This window comes from Culex pipiens, chromosome 2, assembly GCF_016801865.2.
Source record: "Culex pipiens pallens isolate TS chromosome 2, TS_CPP_V2, whole genome shotgun sequence".
NCBI classification, from domain to species: Eukaryota; Metazoa; Arthropoda; class Insecta; order Diptera; family Culicidae; genus Culex; species Culex pipiens.
In genome coordinates this window covers 51,918,502-51,933,296 of record NC_068938.1, presented here as the reverse complement: position 1 = coordinate 51,933,296, position 14,795 = coordinate 51,918,502, and the positions used below count along the sequence as shown (strand labels likewise).

General features: G+C 36.0%; 2 protein-coding genes across 3 annotated transcripts; both read right to left on the bottom strand.

Annotated features, from left to right (window-relative positions):
- Positions 1-426: 426 nt before the first annotated feature.
- LOC120427332 (V-type proton ATPase subunit D 1-like) lies at positions 427-1,293 on the bottom strand. Its single transcript, XM_039592181.2, has one exon. It carries the CDS (start codon positions 1,225-1,227, stop codon positions 487-489), a length of 741 nt encoding a protein of 246 aa, XP_039448115.1. The 5' UTR covers positions 1,228-1,293; the 3' UTR covers positions 427-486.
- A 3,152-nt stretch (positions 1,294-4,445) lies between these two features.
- LOC120427333 (proteasome assembly chaperone 4-like) lies at positions 4,446-5,141 on the bottom strand. Of its 2 annotated transcripts, none has more exons than XM_039592184.2 (2): positions 5,031-5,100; positions 4,446-4,963 (listed from the first exon to the last, which is right to left on the bottom strand). In XM_039592184.2, exon 2 carries the CDS (start codon positions 4,959-4,961, stop codon positions 4,599-4,601), a length of 363 nt encoding a protein of 120 aa, XP_039448118.1. In that variant the 5' UTR covers positions 4,962-4,963; positions 5,031-5,100; the 3' UTR covers positions 4,446-4,598. The 2 variants fall into 2 exon arrangements, with proteins under 2 accessions (XP_039448118.1, XP_039448117.1); XM_039592183.2 differs by having other exon boundaries at positions 4,448-4,968; positions 5,031-5,141.
- Between the last annotated feature and the right edge of the window lie 9,654 nt (positions 5,142-14,795).

Here is a 14,795-nt window from a genome sequence, read left to right as displayed (position 1 = left end):
CAGATTATGCAACTGAAGAGGGGAGGCAAAAAGAGAGTAAAAACAGCTCAACTAAGTATATTTTGCCTTGAGCGGAGTGTGAGGGGATGGAAGGTACAAATCTGTTTTTCCTTTTGCTTCATAATTTTTATTTTTCACCAGCTTGTTAACCGCCGTAACCGGAGCGGCGTTGTCATCGCCGTTGCATCCGCTGCTGTGCAGATCTTGTGAAAACATTAGCTGTACCTGCGTTACGTTTTGTAATGAGTACTTGCCTGGTGGGTGATGGATTTCTTGCAGGAAGGGGTCGGAAACCCTTGGCTGGTTAGCATCTGGTTTGCGGTTAAATGTTATCAAACACGCAAGATGGTGAGATTCAGGAAGGCTACTTGTGGCTTTGAAATCGGCCCACAAATGTATTGAGGTTGGTTGGAATTGCTAGGCCACGTAATCAAAATTCGTATTATTTATTTCCTCCATATGCGATGTTTATATGTATTCTAGATATTAAAACAATACATCGACATCAATTACGTCCAGCAGACTTGGCTGATACCGAGCGTCTATCCCCCTCTCCAGCAGCGCAGCTTGCAGGGCCTGCTGCTTCTTCTTGGCGATCCTCTTCTTGTCCTGAATCTTCTTCAAGCGGAAAAACTCTTCCCTCTCCAGCTCGTCCATCACCGATACCACGTAGATCAGCGTCCGATTGATCCTCGGAATGACCACGTGCTCAATCGCATTGACCCGTCTATTTGTAGTTTTGATCACCTCGTCCAAAATCACAAACGAAGTTTGCTCCGATGCCAGGTCCACCAGCAAACTGATGGCACTCCGATAGTTCTGCTTCAACTTCTGCATCTGCTGGCCGCCTTTAGCCAATCCCAACAGCCCGTAACTGTCCCGACCATCATCGTAGCACTCAAAAACCGGCAACATAACCCCAGCAACATTATCCCGCGTCGTGTAAACCTTGATGGCAGCACTGCCCACACTCCCCAGCACAATCTGGTTGAAGTCTCCGGCGACGAACTTGGTTTCGGCCAAGGCAAAAGTCGCCTCTTTCAACACCTGCACCAGCGCGTTTTTGGTTTCGATAATTTTGCCCAAAATAACCCGGAAGCGCATCTCCAGCGCTTCGGCTTTCTTCTTCAGCAATCCGTGGCCCCGCTGAGCTGCCAGCAGTTGGTTCTTCAGCACCAGTTGGGCGCCTTCGGAGGGGAACACCGGGAGACGGTCGTTGGCGGACATTTGGGGAGAAAATCTTGTTCTCAATTAGCTAAATTTTCTTTGTGTCACTAACTGAGGCAATGGTTTCTTGGATTTTGAAAGCCAACAACTCGACGGTCTTAAAAAATACAGTGCTCAAATGAGTCACAAAACTTTTATTTATTTTGGGCGATAAAAAAGGTCGTTTTGATACCCCCAAAGGACAGAAAAAGTACTGTGACACTAAAACTAAACTACTTTTACCGTAAAAAGTTTGCATAAATTACCTGGAATAATTCTTTTTGATTAAGAGTTTGTTTGGTTTTCCTCAATTTTGAATAATTGTTAAAAATAATTTCGAATTTACCAGAAACAAGTTGTTTGATAAAACCTTTTAACCAACCTGTCAGTAGATTTTCACCTGCGTAGACCGGCTCAACTCTTGTTTTCACGAAACTTACGAATTACGCAATCAAAACAAACCAAAATATGGAGTCTATTTCAAAAATTAAATCTACCCAAGGGGTGGCGAAGGAGAAGCCGGCTCCGATTCGGATCGTTGGCCATCCACCAACAACAAGACACACACCCCTGCTACATTTGATGTCCAACAATAGACCCTGTCTCGTCGAACATGTTGTTGCTGCAGTCATTTTTAGTAGGCATAAAATTTCAAAACTCTGGAGACGTTAAATCAATTGGATTCGCACGCGCACAAACGCTTTTTTCGTTACGCTCGCTCGAGTGTTAAAATTGGGCGAAATTTCCTAAATCGCCCGACTTGAGACCGAACCCCCTTGTTGGTGGAACTGAGACCGAGCAAGATCCAACTTCAATTGTTTTCCGCAAATCTCTTGGTTGAGCTCTCTGATGCTGCTCGAGATGTTGGAGGAAAGTAAAAGTTTATGGTGGAGGGTTGAGTTGAGGACTGAGGGTGCGTTACACGTAATATAATTATCGGTGAACTACAGCACCAGCTGGCGAACGCATTGAACCATGAAGCAGACAGAGACCGAAGCTCAGCGAAATGGAACGGATGGCGTGAACCGAGAAGACCTTACACTTGATCTTAGCACCTAAGCTGTTGACCACCAATCAATCACATAAGAGCAATAATTATTGTTATGATTGGTTAGAGCAACCCTACTCATATTACTGCAGGGGAAAATCTCTGACAAATCGGTACTATTTATTTTTGAAGAATTTAACTCAGATTTGGTTAAGGATTTTGTAACTTCTCTGTTAAAGGGTTCGTCACCTTACCATCGATCACGGCAAGGAAGTCACTCTCCTCAAACCAATCACATCTCGTTTTGTGGTCATGATGATGTTGTATTATGTTTCAAACAACCTTAAAACAAAAAATGACCACAACTTCGAAGAATGAAGAAAGTGAGTTTGCAAAACTACTGATTAAATTGCGTCTTGGATTTGCGAGCGAAGTTGTTCACAAGCTTTGGGTTTCACTCTCCAGGGGGAGGTTTCAATTAACGGACGACGGTGATTGTAGGAAGCTGAAGCTGGCGCAAAAATAAAAAAAAAAACTAGAGTTTGAGCTTCGCAGAAAATATTGTGCAACGTGATGCTGCCAATTTGGCATCATCATTAGCTACGTGAGGTCCAGACTGAGCCAGGGTGCTAGGTGGTTGAATCTGTGGATTGGTGTGCAATAGCTGTCCGGAAAGGAGTAAATCTTAATCAAAGTGAAATGCTGGTGCGGTTTTAGATGGTGCACTCATTTTTAATCTTGAGGAAAGTGCGTTCCGTGGAGCGTTATGTAATTTAAGTCGAGATAATTCATGTATTTTAATTAAAATTTTGAATCATAACTGATTATTATTATAGATTAATTGCAATTGAAATATGATTATAAATTTCTTTTCATTACTTTTTTTAAATTTCATCTCCTCAAACATGATATTCTTTCATTCATTCATCTGCTTGCATGTTTCTGGTAGCTTTTATATGGAATAAAAAACGTTTTTCAAGGTTGTTTAATCTCGACTACAATTCATGAATCATGAAAAAATATACCTTTGTGCATTCCAAATCTGACCGGCAATTAAGCTGTTAAAATTCTTGTCTACCATTTCTCAATTGGACCACACCATAATGCCTTCGAGCGTTAGCATTATAGCTCCACGGAGTAATCATCAGCAGCACACATCAATCCATGCCCAAAATTAGACTGCCTTTAAACGTACTTGCTAACCAATGTTGTACATTGTGCAGAGGGATCCACCCAAAACACACACGCAGATGTCTGCCTTGAAATGCACAGTGAAATTTTTTTAATGTTGATGTATTCGTAAAAAAGATAAATTTCTCAAATTGTTATTTCTAAAAGCAATAAACAATCTGTTTTAAGAATCTTCCGGAAAGCACAAAACTAAGGAAATTTTATTATCAAATAAAATTGTCTCTGTGTAATTAGTACAGCTGAACTACTGCGAGACAACATGCTTAGTACAACGATTAGGTGGTGCACACCCGTTAAATGGGTTCAACACGGATAGTTACTCACGCAAACGTTAGATGGCAGCGGCGGTGAATGTACAACCTTGAGCAATTTGTCTTGTGTTTCGAGAAATTGTTCAGTTATTTGGTTGGATTGACTCAGAAAATGGAGTTCGTGCAATGTTGTTGAGCGAATTGATACCAAAAATTTAATTTGATATGAACTGATGTACTGAACCTACATAACTCAAATTGTGTCAAATATCTCTTTTATGCAACATGGTAAAAGCATGTACTTATAACGGGGTCTGATGTTGGTTCATCATTACTTTAAAAATACGTCAACGTTTCAAATATTACGAAACACATTCAGAGAAGAAGAGGGTTGACAGCTTTGTTGGTAATTTGATGGTTGAACTTACCCCTTTTTCAATGTAATTTTACCTCAATTTATGTGTATAAGTGCAATTATTCGTACAAAAGATGTAAATTTACACATGAAACGAGGTAATATAACACATTTTTTTCTGACACAAAATTTGTCCTCATTCTGTGATGAATTATTTCAATGGTTTTCTTTATTTGACCTTGTAGCAATTTTTTAATTTCGATGCCGGTGTGCTCTCTTGTACTAGGGCTGCTGGAATTCCTTTATATAAAGAACAAGAGAGATGATTGATACGTCAAGGTCAATTGGTTAAATAAAATTCGTCCTTATCCTAGGAACATACAATTTATAATACAATTATATCCTTTATGAAGGAAAAAAAATTATGACAGAAAACACAGTTTATTTTAGACTAATTCCTTATATTTAGCAATAGATTACAAAAATATACTGCGGCAAAGCATGTTTATTCCATTTGTTAGCATAAGCGGTATTGTTGAGCTAATACCTACAAAATTCCAGGCAGTATTGAGGGAACCTTCCACATCCATATCCTTATTATTCCACCTCAAAAGCATTCCCGATTGTTGTTGATCTCCTCGAACAGCTTCCGCTCAATCGAGGGCCGAACTATCCGGTCGTTCGGCACGTTGGCACTGAGGTAGACCTGTTTCTTCAGCTTTCTGGCCAACTTCTGGGCCAGGTCTTCCGAACCACAACCCACCACTTCTCCCATAATGGTGGTGGAGCAAATTTCGCTAGTCTCCGTGGGTAGAGCCATTGCCATTTCGTCAAAGTTCTCCGCTTTATTCTCGCCAATGTATATGAACACCGAGTCCTTCATCTTGAGGATCCGCATGTTGTACTGGACGTCACAAACCTCAACGCTGCACAGGTGCGAGCTGAAGTTGGACGGCAGGGGAGTGGCCATTGCTGTGCTAAAATTAATGGAATAATTTGCTGTAAAGTCTCTAAAATTTGAAAATTCTTTAAGTTTAACCTTGAATATGAGCTTGCAAAAAGCGAGACAACAAGCGATACGCCGAACAACAAATCAATAAAAGCAAAACAAACAAATGTCAATGAAAAACAACGCAATTGACAGATGTCATGTTATGTGAACCGTTATGTGCGTTACGAAGCGTCACTGATGCGGACTCGTTACTAATGCGTTATTTCATTCGCAATCATTTTTTTTAAGAAGGGCATTCAACTAGGTAGTTCAAGCTACCGCCGCAGAAGTTCATTATGGCGCTGTGATGGGAAAACGAGTGTTGGCGTTTTCAAAAAAAGTTGCTCATTTCTCTGGTGGTGCTCCCCTTTAAATAAGAGTTCTAAAGCCCTAGGTCAATGATCATGTACAATGGTAGAAAACACCATTAAAAAAAATTCTGATAACTTCTTTTTTTTTCATTTTTCAACATTTTGTCAAGGAAGGCAGCGAAGTTTATTTCTAAAAATTGAATAAAAAATCAATTTTAAATCCTCTGCGGTCATACAAGGGTTTATTGTACTCAGAAAAATAAGCTGTATCGTTGTGAACAATAATATCACAAATTTAAGCTTAACTTTGGGACCCACTTTATCTTTTTGCGGGTAAAATTGAAGTATTTTCTGCAATTTAAAACCAAAATTTATTCATTTGAATATTTTTAAGCTAATCATACAACTCTAAGCGTTAGAGGGTTATATTAGTTATAAATGAGAATTAATAATGAAGGAAAAAGAGCTATAAAACTTGTATAACCAAACTTAACAAAATTTCCTTATTTACCTACACAGATGGAAATCCTGTAAGTCAATCCGGTAACTCTAAGTTGTCGAATTTATAAACGAAGATTTTTTTCCAACATCGCGGAACCAAAAACAAATATTGACGGTTTTGGAAACATTTCTATTTTAACAAATTTGACAACATAGAGTTGCCATAATTAGCTTACAGGATTTGTATCCGTGTAGCAATCCATTAATGCTTAATGTGGATTTGAAGGGAAAAGAGATAATCAATAATCAGTTTTTTCTGTGAAAGTGAATTTAGAATTTAAAAAAAAAACTTTTTGATTTATGATAATGAAAAGATTTTTTTCAACTTTTTTTTCTATTTTGAACAAAAAGTTTTTGTAAAATTGTCAAGGGCGAGACACTTACATGATATTTGATGACAAACATGCGATTCCATTTTTTTAGGGCATTTTTGCATTTTTGTTGTTTTCAGATGATTTCAGATGATTCGAATACTATTTTTATTATTATTATGAAGTTTTATGAAAAAATATTTGTTTGTCCCCTGATTTGATTTTTCGGACCAAGTGTTTCGGGTGTGTTGGGGTGAAATAAACTTTGAAAGAAATTGGCAATGACCTATGAATTTAAAAAAAATAGCTAAACCCACCTATGTGGTTGATGCCTTCATCACTTTTTACCAACAATTCGTAATATGAGTATTTCGGACACATATTTCAGCTATTTTTTTTAGATCCAGAAAAAATATGTACACAGATATCACTTAGGTGGTCATAACTCAAGACAGGGTTGCCAGATCTTCAATGGTGTGGACTCGTTGGAAAAGTCTCTCGATTACCTAACCAACGATTGGTCAAATGATGGATCCGGACATCGTTTACATACATTTAATTGAGATCCGGCTTCAAAAATGTACACAAATATCGTTTAGGTCATCATAACTCGAGACAGGGCTGTCAGATCTTCAATGTTAAGGACTCGTTGGAAAGGTCTCTCGATTACCTAACCAACGATGGGTCAGATGATGGACCCGAACATACATACATCTAAATGAGATCCGGATACATGTGAAAACACATTTTTATAGATAACTTTTGAACTGCTAATCGAAACTTCAAACAATTCAATAGCGATGTATGGGACCCTAAAACAAGTCGATTGCAACTGGTTTGGTCAAAATCGGTTCAGCAAGTGCTGAGAAATACATACACACACACATATTTGTTCAGGTTTCGATTCTGAGTCGATATGTATACATGAAGGTGGGTCTTTGAGCTTTTAATAAAAAGTTTTTTTTAGAGCAGGATTATAGCCTAACCTCAGTGAGGAAGGCAACAAAAAGATCAAATTTTATTAGAATAAAATTAGATGAATGCAATCATTTTACCCTCCTTCTTTCTTTATTATACTTGAATTTGAACTTTGAAAAAAAGCCTTTCAAATATTACATCTTGAGAATAAAATTTACCTTGCAATCATTCCCAACCCCTTAGGAAAGTGTTAGCAAATTTATAAACCTCCTTCTTTTATTCAAATTATGCCGAAAGGAAATTCTCCGCATTCCGCGAGAGAAAACTCTTTTCCCAATCCACCACGCGGAAACAACAAAGGGAATAAACCGGGTGGATCCAATTCAAAGGTTAAGTTTAATTCATCCCCGAAACGAGTCATTCACACAGCAAACTTTGCTAGCACGCTTTGAAAAGCGCCATTTTCCTTCGCCAATCTTCAAGAAAATCGGTTCCATTGAGATGATATTTTCACGTTACGGTGGGGGAAGGGGTGGAAAAACTTCAATTCGCTGCTTTTATGTGTTCCGTGAAGGAAAAAGATGAACGAAATTAAAAGGATTTGCTTGGCTGAGAAGTGTGCGGGGGAGGAAAATTTAGCGGATATATTTTCCCCCTCGGCGCGCGTCGAGTGGTTTTTCTTTTGTTGAAGCGAAGATTTGCGAACAGAGAGGTAAGAACGAGCGAATTTTCCGCGATTTGGTTCAGTTCAATTGTAAGTGGAATATAATAAAGAGATGATGGCAGTTTGAGGGAATTGTTTTAGGATTGCTGCTGAAGGAGGAAATTTCTTACTCTTTTATGACAAAACGAAAGTGCTTGAGAAACCGAGAAATGCATTTGATTGAGTCTATTGGCGAACAAGCGGTAAATTTTCTTTGAGCAGTAAGAATCAAGTAAGTTGTAATCATTCTCTATAATTTTCTGTCAATATGAGATTTTTTGATTTTTTTTAAAGATACTCTCAGGAAAAATCCAAACATCATTTTCAGATTTTGAATACAATTTGAAATATACAGTATGTAAAAAAAGTATTTACACCCCTTGGGCACTATGCACATTTTGTGATGAAACATGTAAAAAATTTAAAGTTTGACAGGAACCTAGTACTACGTTTTGTTCAGAAACTCATGCCAAACATTTTGCTACAAAAAGCTCATGAAAAGATGATTTCTATAAAAAGTTTTATAACAAATACTATTACGAAAATAACACCTTTCGAAAAATTAACATAAATAATGTTATTTCTTGACAAATCACCATAAATCTAGTCTCCCAACTCCAAATAGGCATCCTTGACTGATTTAAAAAATAATTTGGATTGAATATAAAGTTTACTAACTACTTAGTATAAATGTTTATATAACTCTGGAAATTCTATATAAAACTTATCTAAATTTAATTTGCAAACTTTTAATTCAAATAAATGTCAATATATTACCATAGAATTGCTAAATAAACATTAGCATTAACAGATTTTTCGTTGGAATTTCGTACCAACCCGGAATTACGTCGTCGGAAAATCCGCCGGCATCTGAACCGGTCCACAATTTACAAGTCAACCTATGTGGCATCAGAAAGGGCATAAAATTTCCGATCTTTTGTTATATAACTTTTTATAGAAATCATCTTTTCATGAGCTTTTTGTAGCAAAATGTTTGGCATGAGTTTCTGAACAAAACGTATTACTAGGTTCCTGTCAAACTTTAATTTTTTTACATGTTTCATCACAGAATGTGCATAGTGCCCAAGGGGTGTAAATACTTTTTTTACACACTGTAGGAAGTGGTGTCTTCTGATAATCATTTCCTAACTTTTTCAGAATATTAAAAAAAATCATATATCAGCAACCAATTACAAAGAAGTTACGATCCTCACACTCACAAACCATTTTGAACTTAACATGAACAGTACATTTATTCAAAATTAAAAGTTTATTAAAATCTTACCGTAAATTCCACGTCAGATCCAAAATGCCGATAATTGCAAGTGAACTGCATTCAACCATTATCGGCCCAACCTCCATGATTCAAATGCAACAACATGGCATCATACAAGATTTTCCAAAAGCCCCGAAACCAGTTCTCGTCCGCTACCGAGAAAAAAAGAGAAAACACAAAAACGAAATCTCGCCAGGCCGAAATTGAATCGGACAGAACTTAATTGCAGTTGTAATACTTATTTATGGACGCCATTTTGCGGCACAATCAAAGAAATTTATTTCCCACAATACACACCCAGCAGCAGCAGCAGCAGCAACATCAGAGAAGAGTCCCTTCCCCCTCGAACTGATTGTTAGTCGAAAAGGGTCCCCCCTTTTTTGTGTGTTGAGCTTTCTTCTGTCCTTCGTGCTTTTGACCATCATTGCCGTTTGGCCGCTCGGTCGGCAGACTAAAAGATCTTCGTTGTTCTTTCATTTCTTGCAGCATCCTTCTGTTGGTGATTTTTTTTCGGCCTTGCGTCAGATTCTACGTTTCAATGTTTTCAGAGTCTCTCCTCAGAAGTTGAACCGCCGCCAAAATCGATGGGGTTTTGTCCAACGATAGCCACTACTCCCAGGCTTGTTGGCTTTTTGCATTCAGTTTGCGTTTTGAAAACTCTCCAATCTATAAGGTTATCTTGATTTTTTTTCTTAAACCAAGGTGATATGTGAAGAATTATTTTTTTTATAATTTAAATATACAGTTTCTATGTTTCTTGAAGAAAGCATATATTTATATCAGAGGTGATCAAAGTATTTGTGGCCCGTGGACCAATTTTGAATGATCATGTAAAATGGCTCTTTAACCATTTGTAAAACGATTTTATATTTTTTCAAAATGAAGGAAGGTTTTAAACTTTTTTTTGCTTGTCATTTAAAGCTTTCGATAATATTGATATTGATTGTTCATTAAGGTGTAATAACAAAGTCGATTTTATAGCACAGCAATTTTTCGGTTCATTTATGGGGTCCTCAACAACTCCTTAAAGTTTGAGAACGTCCTCACCGTACTCTCTTCGGTAAAGATGTGGAGCACTTTCTAGAGCATCCGAATATAATTCCGGTGGCAATATAGCGAGAAACGTGGATTTTTGAAGTATCAAAATCCAAAACATGGGTTTTCCCATGCTAATTCACAAACAAAATTGAATCGCTAAACGCAAAGTGGGGACCTAACCAATCGTTCCAACTTTAGTGAGTCTTTCAACAAACACGGGCAAAAAAATTATTTCAAAAACCTTCAAAATTTCAATGGAAATTTAAGTGTTATCGGCTTATACCAATTTAAATGCATTTCTCTGCGTTTACATTAATTCTGAGCATGTTCGGTTTTTTTACTAAAAAAAAGTATGAATTTTAGTGAATTTTCTATGCACAGTAACGCAAAAAGATTTTTCTCGCTTAAATTTATTTTTTTAACGTCAAATCTAACACCTTTTTAAACTTATGATTGCAAACAGTGTCGTAGCTGTTTATATATATTTATTTATTTTTACAGAAACTTTTCTTTTAATATTTGCATTATCCACACTGTTGGAAAATAATTTTGTAACATTTTTTCATCAGTTACAATTTCGTTAATTTTTTATTATTTCATTGCATCATTTTAGAAAAATTATTTAAAAAAAAAGTTTACAATTCATAAACAAATACATTCAGCTAAATACCATTCTTTTCAAATGCCTAAAACAATCAAATTAGGGCGTCCAATTTTCCCGGGTTTTGAATTTCCCGGGAAACGGGAAAAATATTTTTGGACTCCCGGGAATTCCCGGGATCCCGGGAAATTTTTGAATCAGTTATAAAATCTATGTTTCATTATATTTGTTATGTTTTCAAGCTTAAAATCATTGAATTAGCTTAATAATATCAAATGGTTATAATCCTCACTTCAATCTAAACAAAGACGACAGTTTTAAAATAGCCTAAAAGATTTTTTTTGTCTTTGTGGTGTTTAGGATTTTATATCAACTACTAGTTTTAATTCCAGTATGATTAATCATTTTTTTATTTGCGAATCAAATTACATAATTCTTTTTTTTTGAAAAGGTCCAATAAGCTTTTGTTTTCCATATGTTTATAGGACCTATTCAAAAAAACTTTGGAATTCTTTCATATTTTTTTTTCTTTTATATATATTTTATATGACATGACTAAAACAGCTAGAAAACAAACAACGACAATAAATAAAATGATACCAGTCAATGTAAAATTTTAGATAAGTTTTGAATTCATTGTTTTATATGAAACATATTTTACAAATTATCTTCAAGTTACTACCGCCAACCGAGGGAAAATCAGAACTACAGTCTAAATAGGTACAGGAGATTTTAGAGCAATACATTTGGAAGTACAAATTGTTTTGTTCTGTTACTGTTTCAACCGAATAAATCCAAAACGTCATGCAAATATTTTTTGCTTTAATAGCTGTATTTATTCGTTACATTTGTACGTATTTGCCCGAGATGCCGGTGATTGATTATAAATAATTTGATATGAGATTGTTTTTTTTTAAATTTAAAATCGAAAATATACGTAAATATATCCAGTTTTTCAAAAAAATAAAATAATAGAGAAAAAAATGTAAAGCACTAGGCATTTTGCGGACCTGGTAATTCAAATTATAATATTTTTTCCTTAAATGCCAATTTATTGCTGAGACCAACCAAATCTGAATTTCCAGACCAAAATATGATTTTTTTTTTTCAATTTCGGGAATTCCCGGGACAAATTATAGAAAATCCCGGGATTCGGGAATTCCCGGTTTAGGAAAAATCCCGGGATTTTTGTCCCGGGAATTCCCGGGATGGACGCACTAAATCAAATCAACACCAGTATTGAAAACTGTATTTTTTGTATTTTAATTATTCTAATATGAAAAAAATGTTTAAAAATAACATAAGTTTAAAAAATACCTCAAATGTTAGATGTATTTTTTAGTATTTTAAATAAAAATAGCGTAATTTTGTACACAGTAAAAAATTTCTGTGTAAAATCGCATGCAAAAGCATGCACAACACCTTTGTGAGAAAAAGCATGTAATATTGTATGAGAAAACGTGTACACAAAAAGCATGTATAAAAGAAAAATAAATAAATTTTGCACAGCCCAAAAATAACATCAATCTGGTGAGAGAGTAATATCCAGATAACCAAGTCGGTGTCCCAACCTTCTCGGCTATCCCGCCGCAGTTAATTTAGCTGGATCAACACCGATGTAGCTGTACGTTACCCATACATCGTATACAGTTTATTCAGTATACGACGTACGGGAAACCGACTGGTACATCGGCGTTGAACACAACATTCATAAGACGGCGAGATAGCCGAGACGGTTGGGGCGCAGACTTTATAATCTAGATATGACTCTCACCAGACTTATGTTGTTTTTGGGATGTGCAAAATTTATTTATTTTTCTTTTGTACATGCTTTTTGTGTACACGTTTTCTCATATGATGTGCATGCTTTTGCATGCGATTTTACCATCGGATTTTTTGCTGTGTATTGTAAATAAACTTTTTTGTGCATTTGGCCCGCAAGCTCCTTGAACTTAAAATTTAACTTGGCATCCAAAAATTTTGAGCACTCCTGATTTATATTTAAGGTTATTAAAAAAATCAAATTACGTGAAATATAGTCCCTATGGGAGGCATCCTACACACAAAAAAATATTTCCGAATGTTACATCATTTATGATGTAACACTTTTGCACGTCATTAAACATTTAAATTTAAATGCAATTTGATGTAAATTTGCAACAAATTATACGTAACAACATGATTTTACGTGTGATTCAACCGTTTACGTCGAATCTCAAGTTTACATTAACTGAGTTTACATATAATTCATTTTTTCCGTGTCGAGTAAATTCACATATTTTTTTCTGTGTAGAAACGGAATCGACGTAACACCTTATAATGTGGCCCTCTTAAACCTTGCGGTTTCGTCAACGGATCCACAGGCGTGTATCGTTCTTTTTGCGACAAGACTCCGCCTCCCGGGTCTCCTAAGTGTGAAGGTATGGGCACGGGGAGAGGGCACCGAATACCTATATTTACACTTAGAATTTTTTGCGTCCGCCCCGGGATTCGAACCGGCGACCTCCGGATTGTGAGTCCAGTGCGCGGTCCGATTGATCCACACAAGCAGAAAAGCCCCCATTTCATATAATTTTTATCACAATTTTTGGTAGAGAAAAGTAGGCCGTTTCGTAGTTCGAGAATGATAGAGAAAGAAATTAGTTTCACGACGGAATCGCAAAACATAACATTGATGAAAATATAGCCCTTATGTGCCAATGCACGAAATGTGCTGAAAATAACATCATTTTCACCTTGATGCATAAACAACACAAAATGTTTTTTAACGCAATACTTAAAAGCAAATTATGCTTTTTCAAATTATGCTTCAGTATTAAAAAAAAAATCAATTATATGGCCTTATTAAGCTGTTATGGGATGACTTTTACAGTAAAATATTCAAATTTTTATCCATACGATCATTAAAAAGCTTAAAGTGCTTAGAAACATGATGGATCCCACAACTAAAAACTCAAAAGCTTGTGATATAAAATTATACAGAGAAACCTATTTTAAGGGTTGGCGATACGTTTTTTGTTTCGTCGATTTTTCTTAAACCATACATTAATTCTGCAAGCCTCAAAAAGCGTTTTATAGGTTTGAACAAAACTTACAAATTCCATTTAAGGTGAATCCGTTGATCATTTTCGAAGAAAATTGATCATCACTCTAAAATTCTCTGTATTGAATTCAATTGAATGAATTTCTGCTCCAAAATGAATCAGCATATGCCGGTTGTTGCCTTCTTGAAGCCACTGAAAGATTTTTTGGTCTAAATCAAATGTGTTTCAAAATTTATATAATTTTGCAGTACAATCATTGACGACAAGTTGGCAATCATTGATTAATTACGATTTCCATAACATTGCAAGGAATGGAATAATCGTTACCAAAAGGAATCAGCATGTGTAGGGCACTATGCTAAACAACTTGTGGAAGGAAGTTTGTCAAAATATTGATAGCGACGCAAAATTTATATTTTTGAACGAAAAATCATGGCAATGATGGAAGTCTTCACGTTAAAAGATTGTAAAATGTTGCGTCGTTCCAGAGAAATCGACAAATTACAAAAACGTAACGCCAACGCGTAAAAAGAGGTTTCTCTGTAAATATTTGACAGTTTTGTGTTTAATTTTGTGCCATTTTTGCTTAATTGAACAAGAGTTGTGCAAATTGCGTTCGAACATATTCAAGGGCATAATAAGATTGCTGTTTGCAGTTGACTCTCAATGCAATACAATCTCTCAATGATCAAAATCAAAAAAATAAATAATTACTTAGAAGATTAAAAACTGTCTAGAAGTGAGGTTAGATGTAAAGAAACAGCAAAAATCATAAGTTTAGAATTAATATCATTCAATTCATGAATCTTCAAATAAAATGATGAAACACTTCACAAAAAATCCTTAAACCAACAAGAAGCGGGTATCTTTCAGGTAGCCGCCGCATGGCTCTGCGCAATATTGGAAGCGAGCGAAAAATATTTATGAAAAGTTGTTTGAAGCATTTTTGTGTCCACTTTTTTGCACAAGTTTTCTTTCACTTTTTCCGCCCTTTTGCCGATGATCAGTTCTCGGCATTTTCGTTTGATTGTGCCCTTTTCCTGCCTTGATAGCTTCTCCAGAATTCCCCCCAAACGGGACGGCTCTTTTGGCTTCCAACCCTTGGAACAG